At 43.6% G+C, this 16,889-nt stretch overlaps 1 protein-coding gene across 1 annotated transcript in view; it reads right to left on the reverse strand.

The window, feature by feature from the left end:
* The window catches only part of Tp53bp2 (tumor protein p53 binding protein 2), a 60,195-nt gene continuing 43,306 nt past the window's right edge, over positions 1-16,889 (reverse strand). Inside the window, exons 12-18 of the mRNA XM_028858995.2 lie at positions 16,193-16,655; positions 13,666-14,444; positions 10,488-10,625; positions 9,580-9,713; positions 6,643-6,809; positions 3,509-3,708; positions 1-753 (exon numbers count right to left, since the gene is read on the reverse strand). Of these exons, the coding sequence (XP_028714828.1) occupies positions 712-753; positions 3,509-3,708; positions 6,643-6,809; positions 9,580-9,713; positions 10,488-10,625; positions 13,666-14,444; positions 16,193-16,655 (1,923 nt within the window). The 3' untranslated portion in view covers positions 1-711. The remainder of the gene's footprint in view (positions 754-3,508; positions 3,709-6,642; positions 6,810-9,579; positions 9,714-10,487; positions 10,626-13,665; positions 14,445-16,192; positions 16,656-16,889) is intronic.

A 16,889-nucleotide genomic window follows, 5' to 3' on the forward strand; every position in this document is an offset into this window, starting at 1 on the left:
TTAGAGACTTAGAGACATAAAGTTTAATTTTATTACAATAATTTTTAAAATCAGCTATGATCTTGACAAATACGGATAAGTCTATAACAAATCTCTAATTTCCAAGATACAAAAAGACAATAAATACAGATTCAAATTCAACCTAAAAACAAGATTCTAAATCTAACTTAGATTAGGTAGTGTAATGTAGTTTAGGTATTTCAAATATATGCATAATTCTTAAAACGCTCCAGAACTGATACCATAGTTATTGCTCAGTGACAGGCAGCTAACAGTTCTTCACTGACATACACAAGCGGGCAGCACTGGGGGCTCCCAAGGCCTGCCGGGCTGGGACGGTTGGAGAGGGTGCCAGATGACACTGGTCCTTTCTGGCAGGAGACTGGTATGGGAACAGTGCCAACACCCTAAGCGGGACACGAAGCTGATTCCCACAGCCCGATAAATGGTCCCGTCTCTTGGAAACAACAGGCTCACTGCAGCCTAGCTATATGCTGCCATGAACACTCCGCCCAGCACGGCAGCGCTGACTCGGCATCTCAAGTCCCACTGCTCACGTCCTCTGCTAATGACTTCTTCAATCCTTCATTTTCTTCCAGGACACATCCTTCATTGCTTTCAAGCTACATGTCATTAAAGTTAAGTCTTTTGAAACTTTTCCCAAGCAATCATAGTATTTCTTCTAGCTTATTAATTCTTCAGTAACTCGTTTCAGGCCAAACTCCGTTGTCTTGGTTTAATTCTTGGGTATAGCTGCAAGAGAGTTTTAAAGAACATTTACATGTGCCATATGTATGGAAGTTCTGAGGCATTTCAATAAATGCAGGAAGGAATGTGATACAGGAAACTGACTCAGAAAAGCACTGAGCTGTGGAAGCATATTGGCCACCTGAGTACACAAGAGCTCACACTTGGCACTGGTCACACTGGCTACTCACTGAAAGCCCTTTGGAGGTCACAAGGGTCCATCAGCTGGAACAGTACCATGGAGCAAAGACATGAAAGCCCAGGCAATGACTCAACTACACAGCAGCCTGGGAAGCCAAACTGCTGACGGCCGCTTGTCCGTCGGCAACTGTGTGCTCCAGTTTGGAATGCCCACTGAGACAGGGCAAAAGTCTAAAAAAGGAGAGAAGAGTCTCCCGAGGTAGCCCAGGCTAGCCTCACAATCCTCTTGCCTCAGCCTCCTAAGTGCTGGGATCACAGATGTAAACCACACTTCTTCAAGTTCTGGTAGGACCTGAGCCTACCAGAAATAAAATGCCGAGTCAGCAGACTTAGGGAAGACAGGTGAAATGCTTTGGAATTCTGCTGACTTGTGCTTTCCCTAACAAGGGTGAGGAGAAGCTATGTGAGGGCTGCAAGGTCCGTCTAGGAGGGCAGAGCAGGTCACACTAGAATTCAACCATCAAACTACACAAACCCTCCCCTTCTTTCTCCTAGGAACAGAATGGTGGTGTGGTTATTTAAGAGTTAGTTTCAGCTGAGAAGATATTCACCAATGCACTTTAAAGATTCATGGCTGAGCCTGTCTTTAAAAAAAAAAAAAAAATCACTATTATGCAATTTCCTTTATTTATTTTTTTTAACACCAAAAGATACTAAAAACATGGTACAGAAGAAACTTCCAGAGAACCAAGAGTATCTAAGTTTAGGACTAAAATTACAACCTTTATCCCAGTCTGTTAATTTCAGAACCTTCTGAAAGTTCAAGTTTCTGAGCAACTGCTTCCCCTCGAGAATAATCCTCCCATCTCATTAACCAGGGCATTTCGTTACTAGGGAATTAAACTCATTCAATGAGTTCTGTTGTACAACATGGGAATTATAGTTAAAAACATGCATATTAATTGAAGACTGGTTAACAGATTTTATATTCATCACAAAATGAAAATCTAGCTATGTAAGGTTTGATGTTCGTGAGCCTGACTTACCATTTTATAAATATAAACCTGCTATTTATTAAGGTTGGGTTAGGGCTGGGGACACAGGCACCGGCAAGATGGTTCAGCAGCTAAGGACAACACTGGCTGCCAAGCTGCAGGACCGAGTTCAATCTCGGAACTCCCAATTGTCTTCTGACCTCCACACATACTGTGGCACACGCATAAACACACATGCACACACATAAAGTAAATGTTTTTAAAACTCCTTAAAAGTCATGTTATAGACTGCAAATATGCACAAGTAATCAATTTTCAAGAGATGAGCTAGGTCGGTAAGACATATCTGTAAACCCAGCACTTAGAAGGCAGGAGGATTGAGAGTTTGAAGCCAGCCTCAGCTACATCGCAAAACCGTCTCATCCCCTCCCCCACAAAAACGGGGTGGGGGTGGGGGTGGGGGAACTAAGCATGTTGGAACTGTAATCCCAGCACTTGAGAGACTAAAGCATGATGGAGAGATGGCTCAGCAGTTGATTTCACAATAAATGCTGCTCTCTGGAAAGCAACAGCTAAGGTATAGGAAATGACTTAAAATGGACATTTGACAGGCAATCATAGGAAAGGGAGAGTCACTGTCAGAATACCAGGTCCCAGGGCCAAAGCCACTTGAAACACCCAAGCAGAGGAACCTTAGCAGGCAGGTGTGATGCTGGAGAAGTCTCCCCAGGCTTCTACCTGGTATCTATGGGAGAGACCCTGTCTGTCTGATGCTTGATGAAACCTACCAGTGCTTCCCATGGATTCCCTGCACTGTGTGCACACGAAGCTCAGGGGCAGGCTTTTCTAGTCTTTCCCACCACCTGCTTACCCAGAACAGAAAAGTTCCAATTGGGTCAGCAGGGCTGTGGAACCCAGTGCCCGTGACCTACATGACACATGTATCCATGACTTCCACCCTTCCTTCCCTTACCAACAGCAGACCTGCAAGCAGGTACCTTCATCTACCTACACTGTTTCTCTCCTTCTTTCATACACCCAACACATCTCTGTGTGCATAAGCCACACAAGAATGCCCAAGTCCATCAAAGAGCTTGTTTTTGATCTTCCTACTTCCATTCCCCAAGTGCTGGGGATATGGGCATGACCTATGGCACCTGGCTTAAACCTATATAAGAGCCTAATGCAAAAATCTTGAAAACACATTATTCTGGCTTTCAAACCTATTAATATCTCCTAAGTATAATCAGGTGCACTGTAGATATGGCTGTGAATCTAAATTAAGAGCATCAGAATTTAAGCTTCATGTGTCTTTTTAAAAGATTTTAGGTGTACAAGTGTTTTGCTGAGTGTACGTACGTGTACCATGCGTGTGCAGTGAGCAGGCACTGGATCCCCTAGAAACAGAGTTTATATAGATGGTTGAAAGCTGCCAGGGAGGTGCTGGGAACTGACCCTGGGTCCCCCGGAAGAGCAGCAGTGCTCGTAACTGCTGGGCCACCTCTCCAGCCTCTCCAGCCCAGCATCACGTCTCATTAGCACAGGGCAGTAAGCTGCACTGGAAGTACACAGCAGTTCATGCAAAGCCCTGTTTCACACCCACGGAACATGCTGGAGCGACTTACTCCGAGCAAGTTGCGGGGAACGTATCCTTCCTTGTCGTTAAGGCGTGCCCACCACCACTCGATTTCATCCTCATCTTCCCTGTGGATGACAGTCATGCAATCTCCTTCTCTCATGAGCAGCTCATCTTCGTTCTGGGGCTCATAGTCCCACAGTGCATAAATGACTCCCTTGTTCATTATGCCCATTTTCTCCTGGACTCCTACAAGAGAGACAGAGGAAGAGAACACACGGGATTACCACTCAGATTACACCACTCATAAGAACTTTAAACTCGATGAAACAAATGGGAAGAGGATACTCACTAGAACGTCAGAACTACTACATCAAGCATTCAATAAATAAATGACCCAGCCTGGGAGAGAAACTAGAAACCACAGAATGATGCTGTACTACAAGGCCAAAAACAGCCACTTCCTAGGCATCTTGAAAAGCTTGCATTCCCCAGAGAGGAAGCCTTCTGCTTGCCCAGGAGCTAAAAGAAAAACTGCTTGAATCCAGGACATTAAAAGGGAATGACAGGCTTGTCAGCTTTCGGCCTACTTCTAAGCATAGCGACCAGGAGCTCTGCAACTTCAGTCCTCACCAGACACACAGAGAAAACAGGAAAACTTTCAAAGAGCACTACATCAACGAAGAAAAAGGACAGCATCGTGTGTCAGATGCAGAATACAGCAGTTTAGGTAAGATAGAAAAGTCTGTGTGTGGTTACTTTCTATATGTGGGAAATCGGAATTCTGCATGTTGAAATCTACAAATGGGAAAATTCCCAAAAGGCCATTTTCCAGCAGTTACTTAATGACTGTGAGTTAGGTCAACTTCCTCATTCTGTGCCCTAGGGTGAAGAGCAGCACAGGACACAGAAAGCAGAGGAAGGCGAGTGGGGCATGGCAACAAGGTTTCCAGCACACAGTTAATTTTCATGTGCCTTTATGTCTTAAAAATATCTGCTTGACTCTTGAACATATTTTTCAGCTCTGAACATCCAACAATTAGCTATCAGCCTGTAACAATTAATGTATCAATTAATAAGCAGTACATGCTGTATCTCTTGCTCTGGGCAAAACAAAACAAAAACAAATGAAATGTTCTTTTCCAAAAGACAGTAAGACCTTTTTAAATAACGTGAAGACCAGGACAGGACAAAAGCTCAAGTGTCATTCATGAAGCATGTACAAGGCCCAGGTCCCACCCCAACATCACAGACAAGACTGTACAACAAAACCTCACACAAATCTAACTCCACAATGTTTTAAAGCTTCACTTTGTTCTTGCTTGGGATGGTAATGGAAAGAAACCCTAGGTACTGTAATATGCTCAAATTAACAATTCAAGTCCTAGTTTTCAATGACATTTCCATTAAAAATGGGGGGAGGGGAGACAGGGAAGGCCCTGAGACATGCTAAGTTAAGAGTACCGGCTGCTCTTCCAGAGGACCTGGGGTTCAATTCCCCGCACCCACATGGTGGTTCACAAACCTCTCTTAACTCCAGTTCCAAGGGATCCAATGCCCTTTTCTGGCCTCCAAGGACATTGCATGAACGTGGTACACAGACATACATGCAGGCAAACCATCCACATGCACAGAATAAAAGAAAATGAAATAGGAAAGTAAATCTTACAAAAGATCCACATATCAGAGGTCAGGTTCTTCTCCCTCAGACGGGAGCTGTGCCCAGTCCATTATCAGTAGTGAACCTTCATAATGTATTATCACCCCTGAAATCTGTGATATAATTCATCTATCAAAAAAGTCGAACCAAAAATCCTTCACGTCTTTTTTTAAAAAGTCATTGTCTATCATATGAATTTACATAATGTTAATGTCAAAATACTCTATTGGTCCAAAGTTGAAAACAAACAAAATGCAATCATAAGTCTCAATTATGAATCTCAACAGTTTGAAGGGCTGAGTGTCACTCAATGGTAGAGACCTACTAGCATGTTTAAGACCTTAGGTTCAAAACTAGTGCCACAAAATGAACAGAAAAAAAGGGAGGGAGGGAGGAAGGGAGGGAGGGAGGGAGGGAGGACAGACGGACAGAATGACGGACGACCACTTAGGAAGATGACAGGGAGTTTGTGAGCTTCAACAACTCCCTCTTCTCACCTACAACCTGAAATAGGCAAAGACACCCAAGACCTAAGGACCATGGCCAGGCAGAGGAGCAAAGGCCTGTACCTTTAACCTCTGGAACTTTTCGAAAATTGGTAAGAAGCTTTTGAGAGCTTGGGCAACATAGCCTCCTGACCCCTCCTGATTTCCTATCTCTCAAGCCAAAATGAACAGAAGTTTACTGTAATTGCTAAGTCCTGTAAATTAAAAAATTTTTTTTTTAATCCTACATAAAAGACAATCAACATATACCCATCTCAACTTCACTTCCATTTTTCCCTAACAGGACATCTTTTGACAGTAATTAAAATCATAAACTCAAAACATGAAATAAAAACGAACTCCAAAACATGTTTGTTTTTTAAATTATTTATTATATGTATAGTATTCTGCCTGCACGTATACCTGCATGCCAGAAGAGGGCACCAGATCTCATTATAGATGGTTGTGAGCCACCATGTGGTTGCTGGGAATTGAACTCAGGACCTCTGGAAGAACAGCCAGTGCTTTTAACCTCTGAGCCATCTCTCCTGCCCAACATGTTTATTTTTTAAAACTCATTTTACAGCATGCTATAATCCACTAAGTGCTAACACCCTAATAGAAGGCCTTTTGAACATACAAAAACTTTAACTATAATCAGCTGTAGCTCAAGACGTCTCTGACAACAGCTTTTTCCAGGCACATGCATGGATCTGTGACCTCGGCTGTCCTATTTTCGGCATCCAGAATTATGGAACAAAAAACTTTTTGTTGCATACTTATTGAGCTTTGAGCTGTTCCCCAGAGACAAAGGGTAATAAATACAGCAGCCAACACGTGACAGCACTGGCAATATACCACAGAGGAACTGGGAGCACCACGAGCACCTTCCTCCATACGTACCATAGAGGAACTGGGAGCACTGCGTGTACCTTCCTCCATACATACCATAGAGGAACTGGGAGCACCACATGCACCTTCCTCCATACATACCATAGAGGAACTGGGAGCACCACATGTACCTTCCTCCATACATACCATAGAGGAACTGGGAGCACTGCGTGTAGCCTTCCTCCATCTCCTCACACTTGTCTGCAGCTGTCTGCATGTCACTGTAGGTCATAGCAAACACAGCTGCTCCCGACTCCACCAAGAACTTACACACTTGGACATTGTTACAGGAGGCAGCACAGTGCAATGGGGTCCTGGGAAGCAAAACACAGCGCTGGTTAGAAGTGTTTCTCCAACTGAACGGCCTCCACTTGGTGAGTTATCCGTGGAGAAAATTCTTCAGTCTTTTCCGTATTAGCCTCACAAAGAGCTTTTTAAAACCAGTTCAATCGAAACAGATGACACACCTGTAAAAGAGTTACAGCTACAAAGGACAGTATCTAAAGCAATGGAGGACACTGGGGCTAGGAGCTGAGTGCTGGTGAGAAGAATCCAGTGATCTACAAAGAACAGAAGAAAGTGGATTGGGTTCTTGTTTAAATTTTAGGGTTTTGTTTTATGTATACAGATACTTTGCTTGCATGTACTTATGTGTTTGGTACCTAGAGAGGCCAGAAGAGGATGTCAGATACCCTGGAACTGGAGTTACATAGAGATGGTTGTGAATTACAACGTAGGTGCCAGGAATAGAACCCAGGTTCTGTGGAAGAACAGCCAGTGCTCTTAACCCCTAAGCCATTTCTCTAGCCCTGAAACCTGTTCATTTCTGTCAGAGTAAAAATCTAAGTCTTTAAACTATATGCCTGAATGCCAATATTTATTTCTTTTCACCATCAACTTTCAAGGAATCAAATTGCACATATATTTTTAAAACTCAAAGTAAATTTTGACTCCAACTGTCAATTCAATTCTAAGTAGGAAAGTGACTGTAACAAACTGTAGAGATGATTCCTGAAAATAGTCTTAAAACGGTGACTATAACACAAATATACATATGCACACACATAATTCAATCTATTTCAGGCAAAGAACTAGCAGGAACTTATTAACATTATAGAAAAAAAATCTGTGTCTCCAAACTCAGAAAGCTGCCTTAAGACCGTTATGAATCAGGCTCTAAAATGCACATTTCTTTAATTTTTCTTTTCCTCCTTCAGTGGATTCTCTTGGATAGACGCTTTTCTGCTTGTTCTCTCCCTGTCTCTTCTCTCTCTTTCACTGATTCCACCCCCTTCTAACCGCAGAGCTGAGAGACCCCGGTGCCTCATTCATGCAGAGACGTGCTCCACAACTGAGCTACATCTCGTGGTTTGGGTAAAAGGTTTGCTTATTTATTTATTTACAGACAAGATCTCACTATATAGCCCTGGCTGGCTTTGAACTTCGAGATCCACCTGCTTCTGCCTCCTGAGTGCTAGGATTACAGGCCCATGTCACCACCCACAGCTGGGTATAGTTTTTTAAAAAAGAAATTCAGACCCTTCATGCTCCAGAATACTATTACTACTATTTTGGTGAAAATGACTACAGATTTACATGTGTGAGCAATGTACAGTATATGCTTGAGTGCAAGCATCTGTGCACATTTATGGTTTTGTGCACATCTGAGTGCACACCAATGTCAAAGTCAGTTAGGTATCTTCCTCTATCGATGGAACCTTCCTTCTATTTTGAGACAAGGTTTTCCTCTGAGTCTAGAGTTCACCAACTGGCTATGCTGGCTGGCCAGTGAGCTCACGGATCTGCCAGTCTCTGCCTGTCTCTGCCTGCCCAACACTAGGGTTACAGACCTGGGAATCCAAACTCAGGGCTCACACTTGCAGGGCAGGCACTTTACCTAATATATCATCTCCTAGCCCCATGTTATACAGATTTCTTTTCTGTGCTAGTTTCTAAGAGTGAAAAATTACATACGATCTAAAGTTTCAAGCAAGGATAATGTGATACAGTAAGAACTGGCTTCTGCTAAACCAAAAGTGTGTATATATACTTATATACACACATAAATAAATATGTATTTATACACAGGTACATACATACATACATATGCACATCAAAATGTGCAGAAGAGCTTGAGGGCAAGGGGAGCTGTAAGGGGCACTGCTTACACAGGTGCATACAAGGTTCTGAATTTAATACACAGGGAGCCCCACCCCCCCACACAAAATGGAAGGAACTATATTAAAAGCTTAATGTTGTCTACTTGTAGATAATGGAGGTACAGGTTGTTTTCCAATTCTTATTTTTCTGTTTTGTTTATTTTTCCATAGTGGGCATACATTACTCTTACATTTTTTTTTAATGCAATCATAATACTTCTCCAAGTATTATTTGTAACACCAACAAATATCTAACAAAAAGGAAATAGTCTTCATAGATGACCACAGTCACTTGAAATGATAGGTTAATTCAAATTTATGACATGCACATGAGCCTCTGATATTATAACATCAAAAGAAAAAACAAAATTAAAGTACTTAAATATGAGATTAAATTTTAACATTTTCAGTCCTTCACAGAAAACATTTTCATATTCCTCCACAAAAAGAGCTTTGTCTCTCCTGTGGTTTGACTCTCTGAAGCATCAAGATAGACGAGTAGCATGACGAATCTTGCACTGTCTACCCTGTCCCCTGCAGTGTGACTCATTACTCTGTCCAGAGCAGCCACACTGTATATGTCACCTGCCTACTGGTCACATGGCAACCACCTGGCCAGTCCCCATACTCCAGTGCTTGTGACCTAGTAAATCGTATTTAAACTCAGTGACCTCAAAGAGGTCAGAGTAGAGATGCTGACAATTTTATTGCAGTACACTATCACTACAATTTAAACCCACTGCTTGCAGAAACTGAACAAATGGCCACTACCAGAGGACGCAGTAACTCCCCAGACAGCACGTGGACAGCACGTGGAGGACGCATACTGGGGTGTTATTTCTTTGCTTTCCAACAGCACTATAACGATGCTTCTGCAACAGCCATCCACAGTCGATGTCTGACTGGAGTTTAAAGCAAAACTTACCATCCATCACTATCTGCCGCATTTACATTCACACCAAACTGGACCAGGAACTTGACGATTTCTGTGTGGCCCGCACACACGGCATTATGAAGAGCTGTGATGCCCTCATCATTTGGTAGGCTTGGGTCATCAACCTGTCACACCAAGAAAAAGGGTGAGAGAGTCACTCCAATTTAATGTCACAGCAACGTCATTACTAATTGGCTTCTTAGGATCAAGAAAACAGAAACTTTGCTGACATTTTAAAAATCATAATTGAAACAGAGGAGCCAACTATCCAGAAAATCCTAGAAACAGGACAGACAGATAGCCAAATTAAGAACTTACTATCAGAAGGCTTTCTTTAAATTCACAGCACCAGAAACAATATCCTTGGAGTTAGTTACCCTTGTTCTTCCTTCTAATTCCTACCACTAAACAGTTTTTAAGTAGAAATCCTATTTGCTAGTTCAACTAAAGACATTTTAAAGGAGTTGGACATGGTGGCACATGCCTGTAATTCCAGTACTCGTGAAGCTGAGGTAGGAGAATCATGCATTTGAGGCTTACATCCCAAGACCCTCTCTCTCAAAAAAATAAAATAAAATAAAATTAATAGATTTCTGAGTAGAGACCACAACTACAACTCGATACTATAGTGTACAAGTTCATACAGAGCAACTTTCAGGAGAAATGTTCTCTCTAATAAAGAAGTACATTAAAATATTTCAAGTGCAAACTGAACTCCTACATTATCAAAACCCTACAGTCACATTCTTAAAATAACACAGCCTGCTTTAGAGCATGTTCAATACACCTCTCCACACTCCATAGTCCCAAAAAAGAAAATTTAAAAATAGGATTTCCCTATAGTAGCTTTCTATTTTGAGCTTTAAAATAAGATATAAAGTTGTATTTAAGAAACTTACCTCATAGATAATTCTCTGTACAAGGTCAAATTCTCCCTCCAAAGAAGAATCTAGGAGCAGAGCCAGAGGGTTGAACTTCACCCTCATTCCATGAGCAATCCTCTCGGACCCCGTTTTCCGCAAGTTGGTCCTTTTGCCCTGTAAAGGAAATGTGTGGGAAATCAGAGCAGCAAGAGCAGAGGCAGCACTCCGCTGAATTAGTGAAAAGAACTACTGTGTGGGGATCGATCTGTCTGTCTGTCTGTCTACCATCCATCCATCCATCCATCCATCCATCCATCCATCCATCCATCCATCCATGTAGTTGAAGATGCTCTCACCATTTAGCTCAGGCTGGCCTGGAACTTGCCATGTGGCCCAGGCTGACTTTGAACTTGCAATCTTCCTGCCTCAGTCTCCCAAGCCCTGGGATCACAGGAGTGTGCCATTAACGCCTGAATGTGGAACTCAGAGTGAACTAAGCATGGTGGCAACTGACTGGTTTTCTGTAGAGGACCACAACCAGCCAAGACTGTCTCTAAATCACTTATCTAGTAGTATAATGCAGAGAGCCTAACTCTTAAGAAGGGCAATACTCAGAATCATAACAACTACCATACACAAGTGATTATTTACTTAATCCTCATTAAAAACCCAGTCACCCTCATTGCACAGAAAGGAAATGCACAGTCAGAAAACAGCAGGACCAGAATGTGAACCTAGGCAAGCCCTTCCTCTTAAGTATTTCATACCATAGCCCTTCCTAAGGCACAAGCCAATTATTAGGCTACATAATAAAGACGATTAGTTATAACTAGACACACTGATGGAGAGGTTTACCTCTTAAGTTAGTAAGTCAGGCTTTAAAGGGGCATTTTAAAAACGAGATCTTACATCCTATGAAACAGGATTTTTATACACACACACACACACACACACACACAGACTTCTTAAATTACATTTATTTGGGGCTGGAGAGATAGCTCAGCAGTGAAGAACACTGGCTGCTTTTCCAGAGGACTCAGGTTCAGTTCCTGGCACCTACATGGCGACTCACAACTCTAACTCCAGTTCCAGAGGGATCCGACACCTTCACACAGACATACATGCAGGCAAAACACCAATAAATAATCTAAATTACATTTGTGTGTGTGTGTGTGTGTGTGTGAGAGAGAGAGAGAGAGAGAGAGAACAACTTAACTTTCAAGTCTGTTCTCTCTGTCTGAAATGTGGGTCCCAGAAATAGAACTCAAGTTGTCAGGCTTGGTGGCAAGTGTCTTTGCCTACTGAGCCAACCTACCAGCCCCCACTTTCATTTTTATCTCATATATGAAGAGCCAGAGTTTTGCAAAAACATTAAGTGACAAATATTATATCTCACAGATGGGAAAGACTAAAGTGTTAGAAAAGTGTGATTAGTCTACAACTGTGCTAACATCAGCCTTTGGATGCTAAAAGTGACCAGCACAAGGCAAGCACCTAGCCACCCACTTTCAAAGAAACATACATAATCACAGTATCTGTGAAAGAGCAGTCATTTTCTAGGAAGAAAATAACAATCTTCCAAAGGAAGTACAAAGTGATATAAAAACATGAGATCAGATATACAAAACCCATTTAAATAATCATCTGAAAGTGCCATTTGGGTTTTATTGTGTTTTCAATTCACAGTTCAGCATTCTATTTCGTTCGCACTTAAGGAATCAAAAATTACTTCCAACCAAGCAATAGAAAAGTAAACTGCAGGCACTGTGGTATTCTCTCCCACCAACTTTCCAAAAATTATAGAGTGTCTTAATACATGGAAGAAGTGTAAAGGCATTCCCAGGCCAGAAACATAGCTTTAGAGGAACTTGATGCTAGAGAAAAAGGAAACCGAGAGACCATGGTGTTTGCTAGTAATTTCCAAACAACACTGAAGGGAAGGAAGGGGCCAAAGAGCCAAACCCACTCTGCCCAGCTCTCTCCTGCTCCCACTCTGCCCAGCTCTCTCCTGCTCCCACTCTGCCCAGCTCTCTCTCCTGCTCCCACTCTGCCCAGCTCTCTCCTGCTCCCACTCTGCCCAGCTCTCTCTCCTGCTCCCACTCTGCCCAGCTCTCTCTCCTGCTCCCACTCTGCCCAGCTCTCTCTCCTGCTCCCACTCTGCCCAGCTCTCTCTCCCACTCTGCCCAGCTCTCTCTCCTACTCTGCCCAGCTCTCTCTCCCACTCTGCCCAGCTCTCTCTCCCACTCTGCCCAGCTCTCTCTCCTGCTCCCACTCTGCCCAGCTCTCTCTCCCACTCTGCCCAGCTCTCTTTCCTGCTCCCACTCTGCCCAGCTCTCCCTCCTGCTCCCACTCTCCAATCCTTCCAACTTCAACACTGTTTTAAGTTTGAGACTCAACCTAACATTTCACTAAGAATAAGTTTCATGGGGCTGGAGAGGTGGCTCAGCGGTTAAGAGCACTGGCTACTCCTGCAGATGATCCCAGTTCGATTCCCAGCACCCACAGGAATCTGTAACTCCAGTTCCAGGGGAACCGGCACTCTCTTCTGGACTCCTTGGGCATTAGGCAGGCACACAATGCATATTTATATAGGTAGATAAAACACTCATATACATCAAATGAAAAATAGGAATAAAAAAAGTTTCACTGCTAGAAAAATCAAAGCCTGGAAAGCAGTGACAGAGCCAATGAGAAGTTATACTATCTGCAGATTTCAGAGCTAAGCAAGTGATCAGCATGACACCAGGTATTCTTTTCTCCAATCCACTGTGGTTTCCCTAGTGTGCCTTCAGCTAGAAGACAACAAAGGTGGCCTTTATAGCCCTAAGAACAAAAATCTGTTTCCTTTATAAAGAACCTGCATGTACATGCTTGTGTACACACACACACCAAAATATAGCAGTGTTTCTCATAATTAATGTCACCGCATCTATAACTCCCACCCTGAGCATGATTTGATGGACAAAATCTGTATTTCAGCTACTCCAGAGGCAAAAGGTCTGTCTAGGCAACTGAAACTCTCAAAATAAAAAGAGAATTGAATATATAGCTCAGCATGAATGAGTCTCAATCCTGTCAAAAGCCAAGAATACAAAGATCCACTTCATGCCAAGGAATCATAAGATAAAAAGGCAAACTAGAGAAGAATAAAGCCACCATGATGAGCATTACAAGAAAGGTCTCCTAAATGAACATGGGACACTACATTACTTACAGGAGGCAAAGACACCTGCCCGGTGATTTCAGGTGGGCGCATGCGTACAGAGTCTTCTTCAGACCCCTCCGGCTCCCCAGAAGGATATGGAGGGGGAGGGTATGGTGGGTATTCTTCTAGGTATACTTCCAGTAAATGGGGGGCCTCTGGGTTTGTGTCTTCTGTGCTATTCTGGAGACCTGGACTGCTGTCTGTGACTCCTTCAGGCACATAGTCAAGGCCTGGAGAAGGAGCTGGCAGCCCACTGTTCTCTGTGCTGGCACTCCCCGTATCGTCTGGGGACAGTGGCTCAGGAACCACAGAGCCCACTTCTTTCTCGGGCTCCACATGTAAATACGGGTTGGGGATTTCTATGGGACTGTCCGTGTTGACAGTCACTGAGCTCGGCGATTTTGCCGGGTACGATGGGACCGAGATGGTCTCCATGGCGGCTATGGTGGTCCTCTGATACAAAAGTTTCTGGATATTTGGCCCATTAGGGCCTTCTGGTTCCGTTATGGAGCTACGTTTCTTTAATGGCCTTGGTGCATTAGACAGTTTCTTCCGCAGGGCTTCTAAGTCAGCATCGCTCTGGTTTCGGTAAGGATTAGACAAGAAAGGCAGTAATTTCGTTGGGCTGAGTGGTCGAGGAATCCTTTCATTTTCATGGCTCTCGTGAGCTGAAGAAACAGGCTCTGCCTCAGGTTCTGGACTGCCGGGCTTGCCCTGGTTACAGGAATAAATGTTCTCTGGGTTCTGCTGTGGATTCTGAGCAGCAGCTATCACAGGCTTGCCGTACACTGGTCAGAGAAGACAGAAAGGAAAAGCCCCGTTAGTGCTAACTAAACAAAACTGGTAAGAAAACAGCTAATGTAAGTGAAGTCTCTTTGCTTCATAGTTACTACATTATCCCCGCCCCCCATACATTTAAGTTCTTAAAATAGCAAAGACAAAGCAAGGATTTCATCTTTGCATAACAAGCTTTACCACAGAATCGAAATGTTCATTGATTATAACATGCACCATTGTCCCATGAAACAGTAAGAAGGAAAGGCATGGCTGATTTCCAGAAGCCCCAGACTGTGGCATGGCGTCAAGGAAAACTGGTAATCTGTCCACATATCCAGACTAAGTCTAAACACATACTACCCACCTTCCACACTATTCAAATGTAGATCAATGTGAGAAATCATACTCAGCTCACAAAACTGAGAACCACTTGTCTTTCCCAAAAACATTCCCCTGAAACAGTCCAATGACGTCAAAATAATGACCTAATTTCCAAATTATTATATTAGCAATATTTACCAAGGATTAATGAAAAGACTACGCTGGTACTTTAGTATCTGTTATGGTAGCTTTGAACCACCATTATATGCCTATTTCATAACTAAAAAGGCATTTTCAATCAATTAAGTCATGGTCAATTGTATCCTAGCCTTATAATATAACCGAGTCAGAAAAAAGACTCAAACATCCAAACTGCACATGTTTAACACAAACTAATTTTATTATGGTTTCATATTTATTCAGTGGTGGTATCCTTACTAGAACAATTTAAAACACAAAAGAATGTTGCTTTTAAAAATCAAGAGACAATGTACCTGTCCCACCCTCTGTGTACCAAGAATAGTCCAGCACTAGTAAAGCTGCGGCCTTCCGCACCATGCAACACCTGTGACCCTGTCTCCCACATCAGCAAGCGCCTTCAGAACTGAGACGCAACACATCTGGGAGGGCTAGCTTTTAACTGTCAACTTGCCACAGCCTACAATCACCTTTGAAGAGAGGCACGACTGAGGACCTGTCTAGATCGGGCTGGCTTGTGGGCCTGTCTGTGGGGACTCCAATGGTTAACTGATGTGGGAGACCCAGCCCACTGAGTCTAACTGTCCCTGGGCAGAGGTCCTGAGCTGTGTAGGACAGAAGAAAGAGAACAAGCAGAGAGCATGGGCTCAGTCATTTCTCTCCACTCTCGGCTGTGAATACAATGTGAACAGCTGTGTGCGTTTCTGACCCAACTTCTCCGAAGCGATAAGGAGTAACCTGGAATTACAAGCTAAGGAGCGCTTTCCTCCTTGGTTGCCTTTGTACGGTTTTCTAGCATAGCCATCGATATGAAACTAGGACACTGTGCAGTGTCTGCAGTGACTACTGGAGTAGCTGACATGTGGCGGGCACTCCATTAACCAGATTAACCCGAGTCCCAGTTAAAATCCTTAGAACTGCTTCAGCCTAAGAGACCCGGCATTTTACTGTCTGCTGGCAGCTTGGCATAGGACTTAAGCCCAAACTCTACACAGGTAAAAATGAAATCAAGAATCAAAGGGCGAGGTGAGATGGCTGTGTATGAAAGCTCTTACCACGCAAGCCCGACAGACAGCCTGAGTGCTATCCTCTGGAACTCTCGATGGAAGGAGGGAAGTGACTTCCAAAAGCTGTCCTCTGACCTCTACATGCACACTGGCACGTGCATTTGCTCTTTTAAGTGCACTCTTGCACACACTTCCCCCCCCACACACACTTAAAAATACAAATAGAACCTTACCACTTGAAAAGTGGGGGCCTCTGGGGTGTGTCTTGGTCAGCGCGCTCTGCACAGCCTGTTGGAAGTTTTTTCCTGGCGCCTGATGCTGGGTATACATGGAGTAGATGGAGCTTGCTGCCACAGTCTGGGGTTTTCGGAAGGCTGGAGGGAAGGTGTCCTTGGAAGGCTGGGGAGTAAAGGGGCGGACTGCAGCAGCAGGTGGACTTTCTTGCTTAGATCCTGGAGAGAGGACTTGGTCTTGGCCAACTGAAGGTGCACCCGGAGACAGCAGCACCCTTGGCTGTGGCCCTGCTGGCTTGAGCTTGGCTCCCATGCATTGAGCAGCTATTGGCAATTGCTGAGGATTTCCATCTGGCTTCATGTCAGGAGGTGACTGACTCGTCTGTCCGAAGTAAGGCAAATTAATCTGTTTTGGCTTTGTAGGAACAGGAGGTGGAACTTTAGCCACATTTTTATTTGCAGCCTGTAACACATATGTACACACACAGCAAGGTGGTTAAAATACTGTACAAAATTATACAAAATACCCTATCAGCTCACTTCACAAACAAGCACATACATCAGCTCTCGGGGCTCCAGCTAGCTCAAGGGCTAAAGCAGTTGCCATGCACCAAGGGGACTGCAGTTTGGACTCCCAGAACCTGCGTAAATGCTGAGTGGGAGCTCAACCATAATTCCAGCCTGCAAGCTGTCTAGT

The sequence above is a fragment of the Peromyscus leucopus genome, chromosome 15 (genome assembly GCF_004664715.2).
Source record: "Peromyscus leucopus breed LL Stock chromosome 15, UCI_PerLeu_2.1, whole genome shotgun sequence".
Classification (NCBI taxonomy): Eukaryota; Metazoa; Chordata; class Mammalia; order Rodentia; family Cricetidae; genus Peromyscus; species Peromyscus leucopus.